The sequence below is a fragment of the Marmota flaviventris genome, chromosome 3 (genome assembly GCF_047511675.1).
Source record: "Marmota flaviventris isolate mMarFla1 chromosome 3, mMarFla1.hap1, whole genome shotgun sequence".
Lineage (NCBI taxonomy): Eukaryota > Metazoa > Chordata > Mammalia > Rodentia > Sciuridae > Marmota > Marmota flaviventris.
In genome coordinates this window covers 19,795,780-19,822,667 of record NC_092500.1, presented here as the reverse complement: position 1 = coordinate 19,822,667, position 26,888 = coordinate 19,795,780, and the positions used below count along the sequence as shown (strand labels likewise).

General features: G+C 35.3%; 1 protein-coding gene and 1 non-coding gene across 2 annotated transcripts in view; both read left to right on the top strand.

Annotated features, from left to right (window-relative positions):
* The window catches only part of Utp20 (UTP20 small subunit processome component), a 94,323-nt gene that overhangs the window by 52,977 nt on the left and 14,458 nt on the right, over window positions 1–26,888 (top strand). The window contains exons 29-47 of the mRNA XM_071609595.1: window positions 621–700; window positions 2,260–2,489; window positions 3,002–3,146; window positions 4,486–4,573; window positions 5,572–5,715; window positions 6,427–6,477; window positions 6,578–6,730; window positions 8,078–8,233; window positions 8,544–8,684; window positions 9,101–9,238; window positions 11,689–11,828; window positions 12,051–12,133; window positions 15,754–16,043; window positions 17,084–17,223; window positions 17,439–17,595; window positions 21,067–21,165; window positions 22,219–22,386; window positions 24,365–24,531; window positions 25,166–25,307. Coding sequence (XP_071465696.1) covers window positions 621–700; window positions 2,260–2,489; window positions 3,002–3,146; window positions 4,486–4,573; window positions 5,572–5,715; window positions 6,427–6,477; window positions 6,578–6,730; window positions 8,078–8,233; window positions 8,544–8,684; window positions 9,101–9,238; window positions 11,689–11,828; window positions 12,051–12,133; window positions 15,754–16,043; window positions 17,084–17,223; window positions 17,439–17,595; window positions 21,067–21,165; window positions 22,219–22,386; window positions 24,365–24,531; window positions 25,166–25,307 — 2,712 coding nt within the window. The remainder of the gene's footprint in view (window positions 1–620; window positions 701–2,259; window positions 2,490–3,001; window positions 3,147–4,485; window positions 4,574–5,571; window positions 5,716–6,426; window positions 6,478–6,577; window positions 6,731–8,077; window positions 8,234–8,543; window positions 8,685–9,100; window positions 9,239–11,688; window positions 11,829–12,050; window positions 12,134–15,753; window positions 16,044–17,083; window positions 17,224–17,438; window positions 17,596–21,066; window positions 21,166–22,218; window positions 22,387–24,364; window positions 24,532–25,165; window positions 25,308–26,888) is intronic.
* On the top strand, window positions 13,248–13,349 carry LOC114088801 (U6 spliceosomal RNA). Its single transcript, XR_003582063.1, has one exon. It is a non-coding gene; the product is annotated as a U6 spliceosomal RNA (small nuclear RNA).

Here is a 26,888-nt window from a genome sequence, read left to right as displayed (position 1 = left end):
TATTCTGGTCTTTTTTTCTTAACAGCAAGCATTTCTTTATTTCTGAAAGTTTTCACAACACGTTTTTTTTTTTTTCCCCTCCACTACTAGATCTAAAGACCAAGAGTTTAGTTTCTTGAATACGTAGGCATTTGTATTTAAAGCTAATTTGAATATGATTGTGTCTCTAAACAAAATTAACTTTCATAGCTCCTCACAAATAAACATTGAGGGGAAATATTCAGGTGTTTTTGGTGTGCGTTTTCTTGTTTGATTTCTCTAGTTGTAATCACTTGATGCTAGACGTGTAGTTACAGCACAGAAGACTACAGGAGAGATTTGATCTTAGGAGATTTCTAGCTGCATGAACTCTCAATCCTTTCTGACCATTTGAAACCTAAAATACCTGATTCCTTCAAGTCAAGAGCTTCCATGCATCATCTCTGCCATTTCTTTGATGTCAATATTATTTTGCTTCCCTTTATCTTTTTCTCAGCCTTTCTTTACATGTTAATCCCTGTCCCTTGTTTTTTTCTTCATCTTGTGATGTGATCTCTCTGTTCTGCTTGTTGGTTGTTTTTGCTTTTCTATAATTCTCTCTGTGTTTTTATTTTATGTTCATTTTAAATTTTGTTTTGTAGATCTGCAGGCTTGGATCTGAGAGTCAGTATTCACCTACTCCTCTGCTGAAACTAATTAGTATATGGAGCAGAAATGCAAGGTATAATCTTCCCCCTTCTCCCCCTTTAAAAAGGGGTGGTGTTTTGGGTTAATCTAATCAAAACTAGCCTAGGGAACTTCTTTTATATTTGATACTCATCTGAAAAAAAATCTAAAAAGTCTGACTCCTTAGAATCCTCATGGCAGGAGGTATGCACATGTAGTTTTATGTAGAAAAATTAATGAATATTTCAGAACCACTCCATGGGAATGTTACTCTTTGATTAAAAATAAATTCACATTTTGAAGTTCACTTACAGTTTATGTAAGTGTCCATCAGATATTAAAATAGGTTTTTCCATCTGTACAGAAGTCTAATGTTTACCTAAATGCATGTAGAGCTGAACAATAGCCAGTATCTTTAAGCTTATAATAAGGATAAATTGTCTCAGAAATTAGGTGAACTCAAGACAACAAATACTTCCTTACCAACTAGAGTGATTGTACAGTTTATTGTCCCCTACATTCCTTTGGGTGAAAAGATGCTGAAACTAATGAGGCTAAAACAACCAACATAACTGGGACTGTCCTTGACCACACTCTCAGTTGTACTGATTCTCATTACCATGTCCCTTGCTTGGCTCAGTCTCTTCCTCCTGGGAGTACTGTCCACTCTTTTAAGGCCCTGACATCACATACAACTTTGATTGTACTCTCCGCCTTTATAATTATCTGCCCAAGCCTCCTTGCGGACAGAAACCATTTCTCACTCATAATTATGTCTTTCTCCACAGAGGGTTGCTCCTCTTAATCCATGTTTAGTCAGTATTCATTGCATGTTGAATGAATGAGCCATACACCTCAGCATGGAGCAATACCATTCTCCTATGGCCTCTGAGCCTCAGTTTCTCCACCTATAGAATGGAAATAAAAAGAGACCTACCTCATGCTTGGAACCTGTGCATACTGTGCCCAATATTTATTATACAGAAAGACATATGAATACAACCTCAGAACTTTTTCATCAGCTTGTTAGTACTAAGTACTTGAACTCTTTTCTCCAGTGATAGTGAATTGATAGCAAACTATCTGAATTTTTTCTTATAAATTGTTAGTATAATAACTCCTGGAAATTTTTTTAAAAATTAAAATTTTAAGATTTTAAAAAAAATTTAAATTTTAAAAACATTCTAAAGGGGGAGATTTCACATTAAAAAATAAAATAGGCTTTCACATGTTTTTTTCAGAAAGGGCTAAGACTGGAATTAGACTGTGGTTCAGATTGCATCTCTACAATTTTTTTAGTTGTTTATTAGCACAATGACTTTGGATAAGTCTCAGTTTTTTCGTCTGTAATGTGGAAATACTACTACCTAATAGAGATATTGTAAGGATTAAATAAGAAATGTACAAAAAGTGCCTAAGTAGTATAATGTTTACGAGGTGTGCTTAGTTTAGATCAAGTTTTAGATTTTAAAGTAATTCCTCTTTTAAACAAACCTTTTAATGTTCATACACACTCGTCTATATTTTAAACTCATTGTAAAAATTCATATGGAACATATTTTAGAAATAAACGTTGGAAAATAGGTGATTATTACAATGGTTTTTTCCCTGCAGATATTTTCCTTTCCTGGCTAAACAGAAACCTGGGCACCCAGAATGTGATATATTGACCAATGTCTTTGCAATTCTCTCAGCAAAGAATCTTTCTGATGCCACAGCCAATATTGTGATGGATATAGTTGATGACCTTCTTAACCTTCCAGATTTTGAGCCTACAGAAGCAGTCTCGAGCTTGCCAGTAACTGGATGCGTATACACTGCCGACACAGTAGTAAACACAGAAGGTGTGTATGTTGTATAAAGCAAATAATTCTTTGTCTTCAGAGGCAGTGACTCTTCTCAAAAATGAAAAGGTCCTTAGAATTGACTTTCTTAATTGAGTGCTCAGAGTTTCTTTTCTCTGGAAAGTAATACTCTATTTATAAAAACTGAATTTTCTTTGAACACATAGGAATGCAGATTACTTACTGCCCTCAGAGTCTCAGTTATCCATTAGGAAATTATCAGATGACTTCTACCATTATCTCTCTGAATTCTTCTTACCATATTACTCCAAAAATTCTGTTACTGTTATCAAAAATGGATTAAATAAAGCCTTATGTATCTCTATCATAAATTTTTGTTTTATCTAGCAATATAAGTCTTTTAAGTAAGAAAAAGTTATTTAAGGTTTAGAGTTGAAATTTAATTGTTTATTAGTAGTTGATTACTTTCTGTATCTGTCATCAAGAAGATACTATACAGTTATGTTTTATGAGAATTTGTGAAAATCAAGACATTAATAACTGTGTTTCAGAGTCTATCACTGTAGGAGGAAGATTAATTCTACCTCATGTACCTACGATTCTTCAGTACCTCAGCAAAACCACAATAAGTACTGAAAAGGTGAAAAAGAAAAAGAATAGGGCACAAGTCAGTAAAGAACTTGGTATTCTTTCAAAGTAAGTGACATTGGTACTTAAAAGATTACATTATCATGCATGGTTATGCTTTTTTTTTTTTTTTTTTTTAACATGCTTTTCAATTGTTTGAACATGGTAAATAAGTTTAAAAATTTTTCAGGAGTATGTAGTACATCCTAGATTCAATACCCAGTACTACTATCACACACATACACACACACACACACACACAAAGCATATCTGTAGGGGTGGGAGTGTACCTCAGTGGTGTAGCAGGGGGTTAGCATGTGCAATGCCCTGGGTCCAGTCCCTAATACCAAAAAAACTTACAGTATTTTAAATGCCCTACACTTGTAAGTTACAGAATTGTTTCTTTGCTGACATAATCACTAGAAACTTCTTATGCATTTGCCTTCATGTAATTAAAGACAGTTGACTTCAGAGTCCTACATCAGACTACTAGATTTTGCTTAGTTAGTATTTGCATATTTTAATTAAAGCCTTGGCTTCAGTGAGATCATTACCCTTTTCTGTTTTATCCTTTTTGTTTTTGATTTTTTATCTTAATTGAAAAAAAATGATTAATTTGAAAGAACAGATTGTTTGTTTGTTTTTAAGAGTCTGTTTGTCAATAGACCCTAGTAGTATATAATTGTGATTTCTGTAAAGGGCAAGGTTAGTAAACCCAAGTGCAAGAAATGACTTTATCTTAGGGCTTAGGGATATAGCTCAGTGATAGAGTTCTTCCTTAGTATGTACAAGGCTCTAATAATTCCCCTGTTACAGGGCTGTTACAAGAGTTATTGAAATACTGTATGTAAAACCTTAAATCTTAGCAAAAATGTTATTTCCTTGCAAAGTAAGAAATCATAAATTCCACCAGGTATGATAGCCCACACCTGTAATCCCAGTGGCTTGGGAGGCTGAGACAGGAGGATTGTAAGAACAAAGCCAGGCTCAGCAATTTAGCAAGGCCCTAAGCAACTTAGCAGACCCTGTCTCAAATTAAAACATGAAAAAAAAAGTCTGGAGATGTAGCTCAGTGGTTAAGTGCCCTGGGGTTCAATTTATGATATCAAAAAAAGAAAGGAGGAAGGGTGGGAGGGGGATGAGAAAGAAAGGGGGAGCCCACCTATGGGATCAGATATTGTAAAACAAATAGAATCATCCCAGGAACCTGGTGTTGTAGAGGAATAAGATTAGAGGGGCACTGCTAAATAACTAAGTTAACCTTCTTACACATGTACAGTACACCGTCAATTGAAATGTTAAAAGTCTGTGTTTAGTTGCTAATGCTTTTCTACAAAAAGTTAACTTCTTAGAGAAATATTCTCAACTTGCTTGTCTTCCTAACATATCCATTTGTTTCCTTCTCTAGGATAAGCAAGTTTATGAAAGACAAAGAACAAAGTTCTGTCCTCATTGCACTTCTCCTTCCTTTCCTCCACCGTGGCAATATTGCTCAGGTACAAATTCATACAACATTTATTTTGTCTTTGAAGTGGCACTTTATCACTAATTACAAGCAATAATTTTACTGTTTTTTTGTTTTGGTTTTGTTTTTTGTGTGTGTGTGCTGAAGATTGAACTTGAGCACTCACCCACTAAGCCACATCCCCAGCCCAATTTTGTATTTTATTTAGAGACAGGGTCTCACTGAGTTGCTTAGCACCTCACAGTTGCTGAGGCTGCTTTGAACTCACAATCCTCCTGTCTCAGCCTCCCCAACCACTGGGATTACAGGTGTGCACCACCGCACCCAGCTGTTGGTTAAATTCTTTGATGTGTCTGTCCCAAGGAACTTAAAAAACTATATAGAAATTAGATGTAGAAAACTTTTCACAGAAATAGGTATGGGGACAGGCAAAAAGGTAACACATCATCGTCAGCCACAACAGTAAAAGTTTTAGTCTCTTTATTTTCTTTGTTTAGTTTCTAATTTTTAGTCTCAAATATGGATCACATGGTAAAAACTCAATGAAAGTCAGACTTTTTAATATTTAGACATAGTGAAGAATTTCTAACCCTCAAACCCTTCCTCAGTTATGCGTCTCTGAGTGGCTCATTCACTCATTCAATAAGGCCTCAGGAGCACTGATCATCACTCGCTACAGCACTGTGTAAAGTACTTTCAGTTTAGAATACCACAAATCTGTGGATGACCAGAAGTGTCTTGTTTCCCTTCAGCAAGCTTGTTTTGTTAGCTCTTTTTTGAGTACACAATTGCAGAAATTATGTTTCAAACCCACATTTTTCTCTATTAGAATTAAAGGAAGAAACTATTATCAACATTATTGAATCTTATATTAAGTTAAAATTCTAAAACCTTTTAAAAGACTATGCAGTTATTTTTCCAGGTACTACTTTTACATATCAATAATTATTTCCAATGCTATAATATATCAAAATACAATTTGACCTGTTCTATAAATTACTGAAATGAGATTTCTCATTTCTTCTAAAGGATACGGAGGTTGATATTCTGGTGACAGTGCAAAACTTGTTAAAACACTGTCTGGATCCTACAAGCTTTCTCAAGCCTCTTGCCAAACTCTTCTCAGTTATTAAGAACAAGTTGTCAAGACAGTTGCTTTGTACAGTGTTTCAGGTATGTAATATTTATTTCTACCCCAAATCACCCTTTCTTTAAAAGATAACTGATATAGTGACACAGCCATATCAATGTTTATAGCAGCTCAATTCACACTAGCTAAACTATGGAACCAACCTAGGTGCCCTTCAGAAGATGAATAGATAAAGAAAATGTGGTATATACACAATGGAATACTACTCTGCCTTAAAAAAGAGTGAAATTATGGCATTTGCCAGTAAATGGATGGAACTGGAGGATATTATGCTAAGCGAAATAAGCCAATCACAAAGGCCAAATGTTTTCTCTGATGTGCGGATGCTAATTCACAATAAGGGGGTGAAGAATGGATCTGTTTTGGACTAGACAGAGGAGAGGAAGGGACAGGAGGGGTTATGGGGGTAGGAATGACAGTAGAATGAATTGGACACTATTACCCTATGTGCATATATGATTATATGACCTGTGTAACTCTACAATCATGTACAACCAGATGAATGAGAAGTTATACTCCGTTTATAGATGACATGTCAAAATGCAATTTACTGTCACATATACTAATTCAAACAAAATTTAAAATATATTTTAAAAAACTGACATAAAAAGCATCGGAACAACCTTTTTTTGTGACAGTAGGATGGTTTTGTATGAATTTGTGTACTGAGCTAAGGGGAGGAAGTCAGAAAAGTTAAAATTCTATTCACTGATCAACCATTCTTTTCCTTTTAGAGTCTTTCTGATTTTGAGAGTGGACTAAACTATATTACTGATGTTGTCAAGGTAAGGAAGGAGTCTCATTTCTCTTTGATGTCAAAAGCATTATCATTTTTAAGATTTATGCACCTTATCATTTATGTGATTTCAATGGCATTTCTTGTAGCTTAATGCCTTTGATCAACGACATCTTGATGACATCAACTTCGACATTCGCTTTGCAGCATTCCAGACCATCACCTCTTACATAAAAGAAATGCAGACTGTGGATGTTAACTTCCTAATTCCAGTTATGCATAATTGTTTCTATAATATGGAGGTAGGTTTTTATAGCAAAATTGTGTGAGATTTTTATTGTTTGATAATACAACCATCTAATACTATCACCTAATTTTTAAATTTGTTTTTGTCAAGGATAAATGTTTTTAGGATAAAATTTCTTTTAGATGAAGAATTTTTCACCTGGCAAAAAACTTACTGTTATTATTCGAAAGACAGATATTTCAAATAAAATACTGTAGGTAGAAACACTTCAAAAAAAATAAAGTTACATATTAGAAGAAATCCAAAGAGATAGAAAGTAAATTAATGTTTATCAAAAGCTGCAGGAAGGCTGGGGCTGTGGCTCACTGGCAAAGCACTTGCCTAGCATGTGTGAGGCACTGGGTTTGATCCTTAGCACCACATAAAAATAAACAAATACAATAAAGGCATTCTGTCCATCTATAACTACAAAAAACATTAAAAACTCAATAGAGAAAAAAGCTTCATGGAGGGAGCAATGAGCAATGATCTATGATGAGTATAGGCCTTCTTTTAGGGGCGACAAAATATTGTGAAATTAGATACTGGTAACAGTTTCACAACTCAGAATAGACTGAAAAACCATTGGATTATGTACTTTAAAAGGATGAATTTTATGGTGTGTCAAATTACATACCTTTTTTTTGTTGTTGTTAACTAACTTGAAAGTTTGCCCTTTTTATTGATGATATGGTAGAAGTAAAAGGTATTTGGGTTATAGTAAGTGCCATGTTGCTGGACTGAACAAAGTTCAAAAATGACGAAAATGGAATCCTTGCTTTTTATTAGTTATGTAATACCATCTATAAACTGTGCAGCATAATTATTTGTTATTATGTACATGAAAAAAATGCTTTCCCATTTGGAGCTTATTCTTGATATATCACTTCCAGTTTCAACACTGGTGTTCAGTGTCACTGCCTGGTTGACTGAATTGGGAATATCTTCTTTACACTAGGCTACATTCTTCAAACCAGGAACTCTGGGGCACGTAACCAAAATTATTCCAGCCAACTCTGTCATTTTCAGTGGTGACCTAATGGTATTGAATATTGAAAATTGGCTTCAATGGACTTGTTATACTGCTTGTTTGGGGAAATTAAACTAAAACATACCCTTCATAGTGCTTCCTGAAATTAAGAGACACTTCTCAATAAGCATAGTTTCTCAAAGACACTTATTGATTATATCCCTCACATTCCTCCACTGTGTTCGTCCTGAGTTATGCAATACTCAAGGTGCATTTCTTAGTAGGGACTTTTATAAAAACCAGTGATAATATTTCACTTTCCTTAGGAAATAATATTTCATATTGTATGTAGTTATTATACAGAATAACTTGGGTTCTTTTTCTTATTTTTAGTTAGGAGATATGTCTTTAAGTGATAATGCCAGCATGTGCTTGATGAGTATTATCAAAAAGCTAGCTGCCTTAAATGTCACAGAGAAAGAATATAAAGAAATCATTCATCGTTCACTCCTGGAGAAATTGAGGAAAGGATTGAAGAGCCAGACAGAGGTATTGTAACTTTGTCTTTTGAATACTTTTATCTGAGGTTTGGTTTTAAACTTTCATTCTTCTGCCACTGTTGTGTAGAAAAGGAGTCAGGCTTAGTTAATTTAATTAAGATACTTGAAATAGTGACCAAACGTTTAACAGGAGAGTGGGAATAGATGGGAGCAATCACTTTTGATTTTTTTACAATGGAAATGTTTAGTGCTGGTGGTGGTGATGGTGGTGGTTCTTAATTTAATGGCTTTCTTGGTGCCACCTCATTTTATCTAGGAAGCAGATTGTTTTAAATTTTAATATTTTTCTTGATTTGCAGAGTATTCAACAGGATTATACCACAGTACTTTCCTGTTTAATTCAAACCTTTCCAGATCAGCTCGAGTTTAAAGACTTGGTACAGCTTACTCATTACCATGATCCAGAAATGGACTTCTTTGAGAACATGAAGCACATTCAGGTACACAGCAGTTCTGCTTTTCCCTGCCTGGAAATATGTCTCATTTAGAAAACATATTTTTAACTTCCCCCAAAGGTTTAATAAGTTTTTCTTTCTTTGGTTGTTGTTATTAGTCAGATTTGCAAATAAGATGATCGTTTCCTGGGGTATGATTATTTTAATGATATCACAAACTACAAATCATAATAGTATACCTTTCTCTGTCTTTTCCTAAGTTTCAATGCTTTGGGACCTATTGTTGAACAAATGCTATAGGTTGCATTTCTGTAAGTAAATCAAGGTACAGTTTGCTCATGTAACAAATGGACTGTGTTTGACTCCTTTAATATTTCCATGGAAAAAGACAGTGGTCCTAAGGTAGAGCTGGTTATAAGTGAGATTATTCAGTAACTAATTCATATTCTATCTACTCACAGATCCACAGAAGAGCAAGAGCCTTGAAGAAACTGGCAAAACAGCTAATGGAAGGCAAAGTTGTGATGTCTTCAAAATCTCTTCAGAATTATATTATGCCTTATGCCATGACTCCAATTTTTGATGAGAAAATGCTCAAGGTAGGGCATTAAATCTAGAAACTGACAAATCTCTGCCCATATCATGACACACTTTGCCAAAATGTCAATGAGTTGATGGCATCCGCATTGCCATCTTCACCATAACTAGAGGCTTAGAATAGTTCTAAAGCTGTTATCACTATGCCTGGTACATAGTAAGTGCTATGTAAATGTTGATGTTACTTGAATCTTTACTATTATTATTACCTCACAAAACCCATCCACAAAACATTCCCCTTCTAGAAATGGTCATATTGCTGAGATAATATTCTTTTATTTTTGTGTCATAGGACTTCTGGTAAACTCCACTGATCAGCAGAGCCTTTGCCTAAATGGCTCCTAAGAAATGAGATCAAACAATAGCTATCTTTCACATTATACCAGGTACCAGGCACTGTTCTGTATACTTGACTTCATCCTCACCACTGTTCAACTTTATGGGATAAAGACTGTTCTTTACCACTGTTTTACAGGAGAAGAAACTGAGAGTGGGTGAGGTTTTATAAGTTTCACAAAAGTGGAGCTGGAACTGGTGTTTGAAATTCTGGCTGTTTTAACCTTTGTACTATACAGAGCTTAGAACAGTGCCTGGTACCTGGGGAAAAGTGGCTGAGTATTTATTGATTATATAGATTAATGAAAGGTGGAACAAAGAAATGGTCACAGAAGTTTAATTGTGGTAATGTCAGGATTTGTGACTTGAGTTTATGCAATTTATTACATGGCCTTTTACAATAATAGTGTTTATTTAGTTATTAAGAAATATTTAAAAGAATGATGTAAGTAAACCAGGTGCCATTGATCTAAGTAAATCAGGTGCCATTATACATGTCTATACTGTCTCAGTTTCTTGGGAGGCTGAGGCAGGAGATTGTGAAATTGAGGCCAGTCTGAACAATCTAACAAGACCATGACTCAAAAAAAAAAAAAAAAAGAAGAAGAAAGAATCTAGTAGTTGAAAGATTGCTCCTTGAAACTTCATTCTGATAGTGTCTCCCTTTTAACTGACTTTTAGACATTTACATGCAATATAATTGTTAATAAACTTTGGCTGTAAACTTATAATGTATTTTTCATTTGCCCACATTTTATTTTCCTTCTGTTGGATGAATTTGTTATTTTTTGTTAATTTATTGGTTTCTGTTGACTTATTACTAATTGTAATATTTTTATCATAGGTTTTTTACTTAATTAGCTTTAAATACTACAGTACATTGTTATTTTTGCTTTAAATAGTTACTCATCTTTTAATGACATCTTAAAAAAATAAGGAAAAGGTGTTTTATATTTGCTTGCACATTTGTAATTCCTGGTGCTCTCTATTCCTAAGTCAAGGTGTTCATCCAGTATCATGCCCTATGTATCATGAATTTTAACACTCTAATTAATAGGAGCATGGACTATTTTCATTTTTAAATAGTCTTTGATGACTCTGTCATCTCTTTTTTATGATTCTTTCCTCTTCTCATCCTTACTCACATATACTCATCAGTACTCAGCTGGAGTTTCAAGGGGCTTTCTGTGTATATGTCTCTTCCTCTGGTAATCTGCGCTTGTGGGCTTATTACCGTAGCCTCAGCTCTGTCTCCTTAACTCAGGGAGATCACTGGGCCATTCTTTTACCTTCCTGTGCTGTTTGTGACTGCAGTTCTCTGCACATAGTAAGTTTGTGTAATTACAAGACTCACTTCATGTTTCTTTACTCTCAGAGATCACTGTTCTGTTCTCCCATTCTGTTTAATGTTCAGAGTATGAAAAGTGTTGCTTCATATATTTTTGTCTCCTTTTCTAGTGATGTTTCTGAGACAGCATTTTGTTGTAGTTATTGTTTGGTACAAGGAATTAAACCCAGGGACACTCAACCACTGAGCTATATCCCCTGCCCTTTTCTATTTTTTATTTAGAGACAGGGTCTCATTGAGTTGCATAGGGTCTCCTATGTTGCTGAGGCTAGCTTTGAACTAACGATCCTTCTGCCTCAGCCTCCTGAGCTGCTGGGATTACAGGTGTGTGTCACTGTGCCCAGCTAAAATAGTGTAGTTTTGATTGCTAAGAGCAATGTAGTGTATAGTTTTTGGTATTTGTCAATTTTTTTTTCAGTGCCAGCCACTGAGCCCAGGACCTTGCATATGCTAAACAGTCTACCATTGTGCTACATCTGAGCCCCAATATTTGTCTATTTCTGTATCTTAAATAGATTTCGTTCACTATATCTAGTCTTGAACCACTTAGGGAGGTCTGAGTGGAAAAGAGTTAATAATATCTGTTAAAGGAATTTGTCACTCCTTTAAATGCGTTTTTTTCCTGGAATCAGAAGAAGAAATATGGAGTATAATTGGGACATTTGGATGTTCTCCCCTTTCTATAATTACTAATCATGTACTGTGTAAGCTTTTTAGTAGGCCATCAGCCAATACTTGTTCTACATTTATGCTGTTTTTATTTTACAGCATGAAAATATAACCATTGCTGCCATAGAAGTTATTGGAGCTATTTGCAGACATCTTTCTTGGTCAGCATATGTATATTACTTGAAACATTTCATTCATGTCTTACAGTCAGGACAGATCAATCAAAAGTTGGGTGTCAGGTATTGTCAAACTTCTTATTTTTGTTTATTTAATATAATCTTAAAATTATTTCTTGAATTTGTCTTTAATCTCTTTACATTGTATTAATAAGGTTATAGTAATGTTTAAAGTAAAAACAAAGACTAGTAAAAGTAATTTTAATATTTATGACTTTACATTAACTTTAATAGTCAAATGGTATTGGTAATCAAATGAAAATGTGTATATCTTTTTTTTAACAGTTTGCTAGTAATAGTGTTAGAAGCATTCCACTTTGACCATAAAACTCTTGAAGAACAAATGGGGAAAATTCAGGATGAAGAAAGTAAGTTTGTAAAGCTTTCTTAAACTAGATTTTCATCCCGTATTTTTTGATCATTTATGATTATGAATTAAAGGTGTCAAAATTGAACTTAGGTCCTTTTTCTGTTCTTTGCAGCAATGACCAGTTAATGGATCAGGAGAAAGTTAAAATGAATGGTTTATTTAAAAACAAAACAAAAACTTATTTAACTGTGAAGAAAGCCAATCTAAAATTTATTAGTAAAAAAATTAATTTGAACTTCAGGTTATTTATCTAGAAGTCCATCACTTTTATATATAGAAAGACCATTAACCAATGAAAGCAAAGCAAATGTAAGAAAAGGAAAAAAATGTTAAAGCAACAATTAGTGAAATATAAAAGATACATTAGAGGGGATCAAACAAAACTTTGGTATTTGAAAAGATTATAAACTGACAAATGTCTGCTAAGATTGACCAGGGAAAATAGAAGACAGAATAAACAATATTAGGAACTAAAAAGGATAACAATTAAATGCAAAAAGTAAGATAATATATGTATTTATAAATTTGAAAACATCGGTGGGATATACATATTCTTAGCAAAAATATAGTAGGAAAATTGAAGAAAACTGACTTTAGAATAAAATAAAAAATCTGAATGGATCTCTAACCAATAAAGAAACTAGTCTATAGTTAAGCATCTCCCGATGAAAATGCCAGGTAAAGAATGTTGTATCAGCAAGTTTAAGCAAATATTTAAGAATGGGTAATTTCAAACTTACTAGCTCTTTTAAATGAATAAAAAAGAGGAAGTCCCCACTAACTTACAAAATTGGCATAATTACATACCTAAAACTGGCACAGGTACTCTGAGAATGGAGTATCACAAGGTCTCATTCATTAACATGGATATAAAAATCCTAAACCAGATATTTACAGATGAAATTCCGTTAAGTGATAAAAAACGTTAAAAACCATAACCATGGCTGGTTATTCAAGGAATGCAGTGTTTGCTCGCTCCTAGAAAAGCAGTCAGTGGGCTTTAACACATTAGCATATTTAAAAACATGATTGTCTATGTAGACCCCAGGGAAATATTTGATTAAATTTCATATATACTCAAGCAAAAGATGTGTTTTAGAAACTTAATGCAAGTGCTTCCTTGGGTATCACATATAATGAAATTGGAATAAGATAGACTAGCATGGCTTCTGTGCAAGTATCACACGCAAATTCGTGAAGCGTTCCACGTTTTTTAAAAATAAAAACCCAATGCAACATCTTACTCAGGGATAAAGAAGTATAAATTTAATTATCACTTAAGAAACAGCATGAGGGGGGCTGGGATTGTGGCTCAGCGGTAGAGTGCTCGCCTACCACGTGCGAGGCCCTGGGTTCGATCCTCAGCACCCATTAAAAAAATAAATAAATAAAATAATGATATATTGTGTCCAACTACAACTAAAAAATAAATATTAAAAAAAAAAAGAAAGAAAGAAACAGCATGAGGGAATAATACCTGATGCTGCTTATCCTGAACATTGAACTATAGGTTCTAGTCAGTATAGAAATATGAAAGAAAAAAAAAATTAGCACTCAAATAGGCCAAGATGCTTATCCTAATTATTTTGGCTAAAGACAGAGGAATATTCTACCCCTCCGTTTAGTTTTTGTTTTGTTTTGTTTTAATAATGGGGTTTGAATCCAGGGCTCTACCTTACTACTGTATCCCCAGCCGCCACCCCCCATTTTTTGAGGTGGTAAAAAGTTGCCCAGGCTGGCCTCAGACCTGTGTTTCTCCTTCCTTAGCCTCCAGAGTCACCAGGTTTACAGGCATGCACCACTGCACACCACGGCACTGTTTTCTTTAATCAGTTAAATCTGCCTTTGGCAATTTTGCATAAGTATAAATATTTGTTAATTTAAAAATATTTATTTACTTAACTATTTCTTCTTAGAGAGTTTAGTTACTCTCTCTATTCTAAACTAGCTCAAATTATCCAAGTTTAGTGGTACCCAAATCCATGTAGTATATTTAAAAGATAACTGAAATCTGGTTATGCTGTCTGACTAAATAATGTGCGACACCTGAGTTTGGCTCTCTTATTTGTTGTGCTGTTGACCCTGTGCCATTAATATCTCCATTTAATAGTTGTCTGAAATCTCTTTTGAAAATGATTGCCAACTCCTGGTGACAGTATTCAGGTTTTGTTTTATTTTTATTTATAGAAAATAATTTTGTCCTTAAGAAATATTTCACTGGGATATTTTATTAATTTATTTATATAATTTTAGTTGTTTTTGGAAAAAAACTTTTCTTCTTATATGAGGCATAGCTGTGATGAGATCTAACCTCTGCCTGGTAAGGATGTCAAATAACAAATAAAATATCTTACTTGCAAAGGCTGATTCCAAGTATCTAAAAAGTTAGGGAAGTCAATAGAAAGACTTGCTTTCCTTGGATTAGATTCATATTACTTTAGAAAACACATGTTGAGATTCATCTCTGAAGACTAGCAGTGGCTCCAGGTGCTGTACAAAACAAATCCTCTCCCTCAAAACAGTCATCAACTTACCATAAGGTCCCTGTCCTTCAAAATAGCTCTTCTCCCTTTGTTTTCCTTCATAAGTAATCTCTTCTGTACTGCTCATATCAGATACTGGTAAAACAACATAAAAGACTGTCACATTATGATGCAGCCAAGAGCCCTGCCCTGCTGATCACTACCAGGCCCCAAAATTACCCTAAGTCGTCACTGCACAAGTGGAGCACCATGGTCCACAAAATAGTGGTCTTTTTAAAGAATGGGAAAAGGGGTGTAATGAAATTTGAAACCTTTATTGAGCATCTGCTTTGAGCCAGGTTTTATAGACATTATCTCATTTGTTCTGATAAGAAGCTTTCAAGATTCTTGGTATTAGTTACCCCATATTTTTGATACGAGAAACTAAGATTCAGAAATATAAAGTAACATTTCCAAAGCTATATAGCAGGTAAGCAAAAAAAAAAGATTGATGCTCCCGTCTTTTGCCATTAACATGTCTGACATGTTTTAGTTAATTGTAGACTTTATTTCATTTAATTCTCACAGTAGCCTTGCAAGGTTGGTGCCAAAGCCCATTGGAGTCATGCTGATTGACTGTGATCATATAGTTTGTTAGCAGGATCAAATCTAGACTTGTCCCACAATACTGTACTGCCCAATTTCCTTTAATAAATTGAATCCTGGAATAAGAAAAATTTCTGCATGGGAAAGATTGGCTGCTATTATGGTGTTCATGCCCACGAATAGAAGTTTTTGCTTATGGAAACAACCACAGGACTCAGGAAGCTTTCTTTCACCTAAGAATTTTTTTCCCAGTGTGCCCCATCCCCTTTCCCCAAATAGGTGTTCAAGTAATCCTGTCCTGACTATTCAACATTCTTTCATAGTTGCCAGTTTACTTGTCTGTGCCCTTCATTAGAGTCTAAATTTTGAGAAAGCAAAAAATAGGCCTTTCACTGCCTGCTGCTTCTTTGGTACTTAACCTTGCCTTTCTATACTTGGAGATCAGATCAGATGTTTTTATTGGATGTTAGATGTTCATGGAAAACATTACTGTGCTGTTTCCTCATTCGATTTAAGGTGACTTTTGTTGTTTGTTTATTATTAAATGTAGATACAGTAGAAATGACTGAGTTACCAGAGTCTGAAGCCATGGAATTCGAGCACATGAATGAGGAAGAAAAAGAAAATACATCCAAGGGGTTGTTAGACAACAGTGAAACTCTTGCACACCCTGATCCAGCTGACTCTGATGGGACAGAGGCTAAGGAATCCAACTGTATCACAAAGTCTGTCTCTTTCCTTCCTCGGAATAAGGAAGAATTGGAGAGAACAATTAAAACTATCCATGGAACCATAACTGGGGATATCCTCCCCAGGCTACATAAGTGCCTCTCATCTACGGTAATAACTCTGTTTGGGGCCAGGCTGGTCTGTAGGAACTTGGGTGCTAGTGAGGCACTGCCACACCAGGCTCCTAAAGTGACTTTGGGGGTTAGGTTTGGGGGGTTTTCTGGGGTTTTTTGTTTTTGTTTTCTTTCTTTCTTTTTGTAGTCCTGGGATTGAACCCAGAGGCACTCTTCCACTGAGCTACATCCCCTGCCTCTTAATTTTATTTTGAGTCCGGGACTTTCTAAATTGCTCAGGCTGACCTTGAAGTTGGAATCCTCCCCCTTCAGCCTAAGAGTAGCTGGAATTATAGGCTGCACCATCACACACAGCTTGAGTTTCCTTGTACCTCAACATTTTATAATTCCCTTCCCTTCTCTCATCAGTTTCAGTCTCATTTCCTGCTGTAGCTAGTCAGTCAGTAATGGCCTGGCGTTTTGATTTTGCTATGCTAGATAGATGCTTTTTCTATCTCTGAAGCAAATGTTAAGATGACTCGCATTTCCAAAAAAAGCTAACTAAAAATTAGTGTTTCCATTTTCTACTTTAAAATTCATCTCCTCTGGTTAAGAGGAATTACATTTAGCAGTGCATATTCATGAAGCTAGAGCCTTTCCTCTTTACTGTAAAACTTTGAGCCCCCAAATTCTGGTCTCTGTGCTACATCTATGTACTTATAAAGTTTTATGGGAACACATGCCCATTTGTTTCCATGTAATCTAATCCTGGTTTTGCATTACTACAGCAGGGTTACAAGGCCAAATGCTTTTTTTTTTACAAAACTTTTACAAAAAAGTTTGCCAATTGCTAATATAAGGTATTGACTTGGTCATTTTGTATCTTTGTAAATAAACCTTCTCTATTGGAGGCATATTTTTCATGTACCAACCATGTTACACAAACACTTGAAAGTTCCAACTGACACAACTTTTAGTTTTTTTAAAGACAGCTAGACATGGGCTTAAACATGAAAAGAGCTTGTCTTTCAAATACAGAGTTACAGTGTAAGCAGGGCTCTCATCCTTATTTTTGTTTTAACGTGAAATTTTTTATAGACTAAAAGAGAAGAAGAACACAAGCTTATCAAGTCCAAGATTGTGAATGATGAGGAAGTGGTTCGAGTCCCTTTAGCTTTTGCCATGGTTAAACTGATGCAGTCCCTTCCACAAGAGGTCATGGAAGCTAATCTGCCAAGGTATGTATGTGACAAATTCAGGGAACCTCAAATATTGGTTCTTTTCTTCCTAATTTTTCAATCTTTTTTGTTACAAAGAAGAGAGGTACTATCATACTTTGCTGTACTTCTGAATACTAAGGGAAACCTAGCATTATAAGTAATTAAGAGATAGAATGATATTTGTATTTTTGTGTGTTTATTGATTGATCGTTTTTCAACTTCTTATTTTCTAGTATTTTGCTGAAAGTGTGTGCTCTTCTCAAGAACAGAGCACAGGAAATCAGAGACATAGCGCGCAGCACACTCACAAAAATAATAGAAGATCTTGGTGTGCACTTTCTGCAGTATGTTTTAAAAGAATTAAAGACCACCCTTGTCCGTGGGTATCAGGTAAATTGCATTGTGTGCTTTATATTCAAGATGGGTTGGATTTCAAATACTTGCATTTTGACCACTACTTGCATCCTCCTGCCTTAGCCTCCTGAGTTGCTGGAATTCCAGTCAAGCACCACCACACTCAGCTATGTTTCAACTCTTAAGCAAATAAATATGTTCTTGTTCACTCTGACAGTATATTCAATATAAATTAATAATTTTATTAATATCCAGAGAATATGAAATTCAGTATCAAATAATTTGAGAGGAAAAAAGGTCATGCAACTTAGGCCTAAAAAGATCTTTTTAAAAAGGAGATATAGGGGCTGGGGTTGTGGCTTAGTGGTAGAGTGCTCGCCTAGCACATGCGAAATTCTGGATTCGATCCTCAATACCACATAAAAATAAACAAATAAAATAAAGGTATTGTGTCCAACTACAACTAAAAAATAAATATTTAAAAAAAAAAAAAAAAGCAGTCATAGGCTGGTTACGGTAGTACATACCTGTAGTCCCAGCAATTTGGGAGGCTGAGGCAAGAGGATCGAAAGTTTGACCCTCAGACCCTCAGCAACTTAGCAAGAGCCTGTCTCAGAATAAAAAATTAGGACTGGGGACATAGCTCAGTGGTATAATGCCCTGGGTTCAATCTCCAGTACAGGAAAAAAAAAAAGTTAAATCATGAAAGTTATAAAAACAGTAAGAGCACCGGGCAGAATATAAAACACCAAGTTGTTGGAGATGCAGAAATTAGGACCCTACACCCAACCTGTGAAACCACATTTTAGTAAGATCCCCTGTGTGATTTAAAGTTTGGAAAACACTACAGTTTGTTCAAGTACCCAGTTAACACTCCTGGAAATTAGCTTTACATGGTATGTTCTAATTTATTTATGGGCAAGATCAATCTATTTCGTAGGTTATAACACTAAAATGGCTGTGTTCATTTCGATCACATTTGTATGACATTTTCGTGGTTGCTCTAGGGTATCATATATATATATATATTTTTCACTTTTAACAGTGTCCTGAGAATCAGTGTTTGGTGGAATGTAAAATAAGTCCAAAATATAAGTCCTTTTGCCCTCCCTTTTTTGTATTACAGTTATTTATATCTGTGTATTTAAAACTTATTCAAGTGATGTTATAACTTTTGCTTTTAATTGTCAAACATACTTTAAAGATGAGAGGGGAAAAAGTAGTCTGTTATACTGCCTATTTACTTTTTCACTTACTCTTTACTTCTGAATTTCCAAATTTCTTTCTGATATCATTTCTCTTCGGTCTAAGGAGCTTTCTTTAGCATCTTTTAAGACAGATCTGGTGGGATCTGGTGGTAGTAGGTCCTCTGGTAGCAAGTTGTTTTGTTTGTTTGTTTTAAATTTTTTATTCATGAATATCTTTGTTCCATCTTTATTCCTGAAGGATATTACTGCTGGATATATAATTCTGCATTGATAGTGCTTTAAGATGCTTTGAAACTATTGATCATTTCCTTCTGACTTTTCTAATGAGTTGTCCAATTTGTTTTTCCCCTCTATATAATACATTTTTTTCTGTCTGCATTCATAAATACTTTTTTTTTTTTTTTTTTAAATAGTGCTGGGGAATGAACCCAGAATCCTGCACAAATACCCCACTCTTCTATTTTAAGACTTTTTGTTTGCTTGCTTTTTGGTTTGTTTTAGAGATCACTGTGTTTGGAGTAAATTGAGCTGCTTGTCCAAATTTGAGTTTTTAGCCAATATTTCTTCAGATACTTTTTTTGCAGTTTACCCTTTCTTCTCCCTTGGGACTCCAATGAAATGAAAGTTAGACTTTTTGTTTCTCTCTCACGAGTCCCTGAGCATCTGTTTATTTTTCCTCCAGTTGTCTTCCTTTCTATTACTTAGATTAGATAATTTACGTTAGTCTGTTTTCAGGTTCCCCTCCCAGAGTTGCCAATCTCCTGCCAATCTAATTATAAGTCACTATCACTACTTTGACAGTGTTGCTTGGGCCTGGGGTGCCAGAAATGGGAAAAAATTAAGACAAGAAAAATAAAATGAGAGATTTTCGTACCCTTTCTTTCCCTGATGAGTTCTCTCTCCTGTTCACACCAGAATAGAAAGCTTTCCCAGCATTCCCTCAGGCTGCATCCTGGCGCCCACTTCTGTGTCAGCTGAAAAATGCTAGCAAACTCATTTTGTGGCATTTCGGTTCTCATGTTCTCCCCTGAGAGTTGCTCCTTGGGTCCTGTCCAGACTTTATAGCTACATCCAATACAGAGAGACTAGTTGTGCTTTTCTCCATCTTACCTGAACCAGAGCCCCTTTTAGTGTTCATCTTTATTCTGTTCTTTTACCAGCGTTTACTTCATGGCACTATAGGTGAGATGCTGTCACAGGTGCTGACATATGTGGATGAATTCAGTACATTTCTGTCCTTGAGAATTCATTCACACATTCCTTAAACCAAAGGTATTTCCATGAGTAACCTTTTTTTTTTTGTTTGTTTCAGCTATTCTCCAAGTCTATCTTATTTGTTAAAAGAATTAAAATAGGGTAGACAAAAATAATTTTGGTGTTTTAGTATTAATCATGTAGACACAACCAAAATTGTATTCTTCAGGTGTCCTTCATCCTTCCACCCCTACCCCGAAAAGGGATTTTTAAGAATTATATAAAGCTCATAGCAAATATGTAAATATGTAAAAAGTATTTTTAAAGGTCACAAGTAAGATACAAAAGAAACTATGCCTTTAAGATCTAATTTTTATATTGACAACTAAGTGTGTTTCCTTGTCCTGTGATTATAATCTGATGTTTGCTTTGGTGGGTAGACAGTCCTGGAAGCAGCATTAAAAAATGCAAAAAACTTGAAAGTCAGTATACTGCAGTGATATAGACCTGGGACTATGGTACCAGCCCCTCTGGTTTTGAATCCTAACTCCACCTTTTACCTGTGCAGCCTTGGACAAGTTGTTTGCCCTCTCTGTGTCTCAGCTTCCTCATCTGATAAATGCTGATAATTTAGCACCTACACCGTAGATACAATGCATGAAGCTTAAATGATTTAAATATTTATACATGTGAGATATGTACCTGTATTAATACAGTGTAAGTTCCTAGTAAACGTTTGCTTGATTACTATTGTGGGCAAAAACTTAAAAACCTGTTTCTGTCCTTATGTACCAGCTTTGATTGCATTCAGCATTAACAAGCTCCTTAATTCACAGTTTGGCTTTTAAAGTTGAAGGCTTTGGGGCCTTTATAAATCACTGACCTGCTTTAGTCACAGTTATAGATCCTAAGCATTGGTAATGTGTTTCTAAACATCCTTCATACAGTGCTCACTTGGTTAAAGGATTTTTAATGGTGGCATTTGTCAAAGCTCCCAGTAATAACATAAACTCTGAGTACTCTCTTTGCAGTACTTCTTAGATCTTAATGTTCTTTAACATGGGGTTTGTACCCACTCCTGTTCTCACTGTGCATCTCCTTTTAGGTCCACGTGCTCACCTTCACTGTTTACATGTTGCTGCAAGGCCTTAGCAACAAGCTGCAAGTTGGGGATTTGGACTCTTGTTTAGATATCATGATTGAGGTAAGATTTACAGAATGGAATTCTAGTTTTTTTTTTTTTTTTTTTTTTAAAGCAAAGGGCATAAAATGAATTCACAAAATAATAATATCCATACAAATGCAAATAGAGGAGTGAGGGTAGCTCTGTGGTAGAGTGGGTGTTTAGGAAGTGCAAAGCCCCTGGGTTCCATCAGGAAGGAAGTGATGGAAGGAGGATCTTTTAGATTTTTAAATTAGCAGAAGTTTGAGAAGTGAGGACTCAAGTGAGATGGGCATTCTGTCATTGCCAGTGGGTCATATATTGGTGCAGTGTCTCTGGAAAGGAAAGTTAACATTTATATTAACAGCTTTTAAAATGAACAAAAATTTTCAATTCCAAGAATCCATTTTGAAGGAATAATCAGAGATATAGTCTGGAGTAGAATTTCATTTTATAATGAAAATTAACAATGATTTTAACTTTAAAAATTGGATAATGTGTGTGCATGTACAACTATATAATAACAAATCTCATTATGATGTATAATTATAATATGCCAATGGAAAATATTGGATAATATTTTATCCAATAAATAAAAGAATTGGATAATTGGTAATTTGGGAGGTAGATTTGGGAACAGGAAAATAATTTGCCACACAACCTTTTGTTCATTTATTTTTTAAAATATGGGCACTAATTTTGACTCTCAATTTAAATATTTACATTAAGTTCTATAATTAAGTTGCAAATAGAATTTCTTAAAGGGAAATTAAACTCTCTGGTAATATCATAAAAGAAGTATCTGTTCTGTATATGTTTTTGTCTGTGAAATACTTTTCTTTTGTTTTCCATTAATATTAAACTAAAAGTATTTCTGCATGTTTTATTTTTATTTATTTTTTTAAATTTTTATTTATTTATTTTTATTACTGATCCCTAAACTGCATTGAAAACAAGTACAATCTAATAGAAACTCCTGCCATCTCATTTCATTCCCTCCCCATTTGCTTTCCTTTGACTTGGTTATACCTGTGCTTTTGTCAAAGACTGCTTGTGTTGGCTACATAATCACCTTTTGTCCTTTTGCTTTCAAAGATGTTTAACCATGAATTGTTTGGTTCCGTTGCTGAAGAGAAGGAAGTAAAGCAGATCCTCTCCAAAGTCATGGAGGCACGAAGAAGCAAGAGTTATGATTCTTATGAAATCCTGGGCAAGTTTGTAGGAAAAGATCAGGTCACAAAACTTATCCTTCCATTGAAAGAGGTAAGGACTGGGATACAGTTCAGGTGGTCCCAAAATTATGAGTTCCTGAAAGGAACCTATAGGGCAAAAACAACTACTTGAGTACCCAGGATTTCCTTTAGTGCTAAGGGCATGAATACCCTCTAGTCACTAGGTGGCAGCCTTGAGTTGGGTGCTCTAGACTCCATTCAGTCCTTGATGTAATCCATGAGATGCAGAAGGAAAGGCAACAAGAATTGGAGTGCAAGTGAATTTTATAGCTGGGTCAGGGCAGCAGCTAAGAACATAGCCTTTAGAATCAAACTGTATCCCCAGACTGCCAAGAGGAAGGTAACTGGAATTTATTGAACATAAATCGCATTCTAAGTACATTTTCTCTTCTTATCTTCACAATCATCCGATGAGATCAATGTTATTTCCATTTACAGATAGGAAAATTCAGGCTCAGAAGAGCAAAAAGGAACACAGTTAAGGAGAAAAGTCAGAATGTCTTTCCAGATCTTTATGATCCAAAGCTCACATTCTTTCCATTTTTTTCATTTTTTCTCCTAAGAGTAGGGACTATAGTTAACCTACCTTTCTGTTGTTTCTCTGTGCCTGTTACAGGGATGAACATACAATAACATTATCGATTCATTTTATTCCCGTGTTATGTACTAAAAATTGTTGAGAGCCACAGTTTAGTCAGAATGATGCCTGGCATTTTTGCCAGAGGGAATGGTTGAAAGGTGACCCTGCTCCAGGATTAGGGCGGATCCTGCTAGGAATAGGGCGGCTCCAGGATTAGGGAGGATCCTGCTGGGATTAGGGTGGATCCTGCTGCCTCTGGCGCCCGCTACTTTGGATTTCCCAGTTGAGTTCGCGCACGGGGGTTTCGGGAGAATTGGCACTCAGAGCCCGGTGGAGTGAGTGTGTTCCCTGGAAGTGTGTGTAGAGTGCCTGTGAGAGTTTGAGAATAAAGAATTGCTGTTTGAACCTACAAGGCTTTTTAGCGGCTCGGTTATGGCAAAAAATAGAGAAAAAAATCACTAACTAGTGACATGAATTACTCTTAATCCAAATGCTTTGGTGCTAGAAGAATTTCATAATTGTTCCTAGAATGCACATAGTATTATCTGAGCCTAATAAGAATGTTGATGTTTGAAGGAACGAACAAGGCTTGTCGTTAGAGCAAATGCCCATTTATTGAGGAACAGCTCTGCACATTTATAGAGCCAGGGGTAGTTGACAGTTGGCATGGGGTGCTTTTTGATTGGAGGATAAAGATCAGGTGAACCAGCAGGGCTAGTCTGATTGGTAGGTAGGATCAGATGAGCTAGCAGGGCTCTGGTTGGTGGGTAAGGATCATGTGAGCCAGCAGGGCTTACCATTGGACAGCTCTTCTTGGGGGATGGGGAAGTTAGTCTTTGGACGACTCCCAACAATGTTTACTGAGGATTAAAGAGAGTCATCCACAAGAAGTCCTGTCCTATCAAGTACTGACTAAGTATTTTACTGTAGTTGATGATCCTGAGTTTACGTTAAATTCCTCTGATTTGACCCACTAATTAATTTCAAACCCTGAGGCTTGGTCATTGTAGTTCAGTCACATGGTTGCTTAGAATAGGGACTATACATTTTATTATGGTGCAGGGTGCCTGTGTGTAAATTACCCCCTTTGTTACATTTAGAAGATTAACATTGTTGGAAGTCTCATCATTTATCCAGCAGTATGTCCTGCTACCTCACCAACAGGGAAGGAGGGAGCAGGGAAGGAATGGAAGGATTCTGAGGCACTCAAACTGCTCACAGTGGTTATCTCTTGGGTTTGAGTTTATAAGTGACTTACTGTGTGTGTGTGTGTGTGTGTGTGTGTGTGACATATATATTACTTTTTGAATTTTTAGAATAGATTTTTTAATTAGAAAAAAAACACATTAGAAAGCAAATTTTTAAAAAAATTATAGTCAATCTAATTGTGTTTGTGTTATTTCTACCTAATATTTACATTTGCCTTTAGATCTTACAAAATACCACAAGTTTAAAACTGGCCCGAAAAGTTCATGAAACCTTACGCCGAATCATAGCAGGATTAATTGTAAATCAGGAAATGACGGCAGAATCCATTCTATTGCTCAGTTATGGTTTGGTCAGTGAAAACCTACCCCTATTAACAGAGAAAGACAAGTAAGTTTGGATTTGCTCCAAAGAAAGATAAAAATTATATTATGTGAAACACAAGTACTACTTTGGTCCTTCAAAGTGCTACTTTTCAACATAAGATTTTCTTTGAGGTATCTGTGACAGAAATGTTATTTCTATGATGTCATTTTTATTTTAAATATTTATTGAATGAAAGGATAGATTTTAAATATACACAACTTATTGCAGATTTAAAGCTATTATGAGCAGGAAAACCAACATGCACATATTTATTGAGTCTTAAAATGAAACTCACTGACTTCACAGAGTCTGTACTTAAAACATGTGAAAATGCCTTATACATGAGTACACTTCCTTTGGATTTTGCTTTTGTGTTGTGGGAAAGGCTCCTTGCCATTTATTTTCAGGGATCAAAGGGAATGTCCTCTTGTGTTCATCTTCATTTATTGTTCATCTTCCTTAGAAACCTCTGTTTCTAAGGATCAACCTAGTAACTTGATCAACAGGATTGCATCTCTTGTGTGTTTGTGGTTAAGGGAAGGGAGGAAACCAGAGCATATTTGTTCAGTGCTAGGCTCTCATCTTCATGGAGGGCCACACTAACTTCTTGGAATGCAGCTAACAGTGTTTTCCATTTTTATTCCATTGGGACTGATAGGAGTCCCGCAGTCCCTGCACCCGATCCACGTCTGCCACCCCAGAGCTGCCTGCTGCTCCCCCCAACTCCAGTTCGAGGTGGACCCAAAGCTATTGTGAGCAGGAAAACCAACATGCACATATTTATTGAGTCTGGGCTTCGGGTAAGATTTCCTCTTAAAATGAAACTCACTGACTTCACAGAGTCTGTACTATTTCATCTTTTGCTGAATTTCTAGTATTTACTAGGATTTCACTGTTGCCTTGCCCATGAGCAGCTCTAAACCACTTTGACTTTGACTTTTTTTTTTTTTTAATTAATTCCAACTTAAGAAAAATTTCTCTTTCATGAATGTTGCCTTTAGTGTTTGTATCTACAACATCATCAAACCTAAGGGGATTTAGATTTTGTCCCATTTTATCTAGAAAATTTTATCCTTTGGGGTTTATATTTATGCATGTGTTGTCTTTTTAGTTATTTTTTGTGAGATGTGTCTAGAATATTTATTTTAATTTACATGTTGATATTCAGTTTTTCCAGTACCATTTGTTAATGGTACCATCCTTTATGCATTGAAGATTCTCTCCCCTTTGTTAAGAATAGCTGTGTCACTGTGAATTTACTTCTGAGTCATCCTTTGGCTGCATTGTCTTTTCTGCAGAAAATGTCCTACTATCTTGATACCTGTATCTTTATAAATCTTAAAGTTTGATGGTGCTCATTTCCTGTCTCTTTTCTTCTTTTCCAATATTATGTGGGAAATTTAGTGTCTTTGCTTTTCTATGTAAATTTTAGAACCAGCTTGTCGATACACAGTTCAATTTAATTAATAATATTAATTAAAACTTAGTTGACAAATAATAACTGTTCATGTTCATATATAAAACTTTTTGAAATCTTGTTTGGGATTGCATTGAATCTGTACATCAAATTAAGAAAAACTGACATCTTAACAATTCTATTTTTCTCTTTATAAGCATGAATATCTTTTTGTTTTTTAAAAAATTTAACAATGTTGTATTGCTTTTTTCACATTGACCATATTTCATTCGATTTAAACAAAAGTATTTCAGGTCTGGGGATGCTTGTGTAAATGCTATTGCCTTTGGGTGGGATGGGGGCAATTGAACCTTAGGCACTCAACCATTGCAACACATCCTGAGCCTTTTTTATGTTTTATTTTGAGACAGGGTCTCAATAAATTGCTGAGGCTGGCTTTGAACTTGAGAGTCCCCTGCCTCAGTCTCCTGAGCTGCTGGGAATACAGTTGGGTGTCACCACATCTGGCATGCTATTGTGTTTTAAATTTCAAATTCTCCTTGTAATTGAGGGTATATAGGGTGTGTGATTGACTTGTGTTCCTTCTGTAACCTATATCCTGCAACTTAGCTAAAATAGTTTTTCAGTTCCAGGAGTTTTTGGTCAATTTCTGGGGATTTTCTCCAAGGACATCCTATAATCTCTGAACAAAGACAAGTTTTCAAGTTTTATTTTTATTTTTTTTTTTTATTTTATATTTTTTTAAGATGATGAGCTTTTAAAAATACAAATCTGGTTATTTTATTTCCTTTGGCTTCCATTTTTCCTAGGAGAGAGCATAGTCCTTCATTTGGGTTGCAGGGTTCTAGCCTCATCCTATACCATTCCAACATATGCTCCAGCCATTCTGGCTTCCCTTTCATTCCATAAAGTCCCCATACTCTATTGCTGCCCCCAAGACTTCACCGCTTACTCTTCCCTTTAC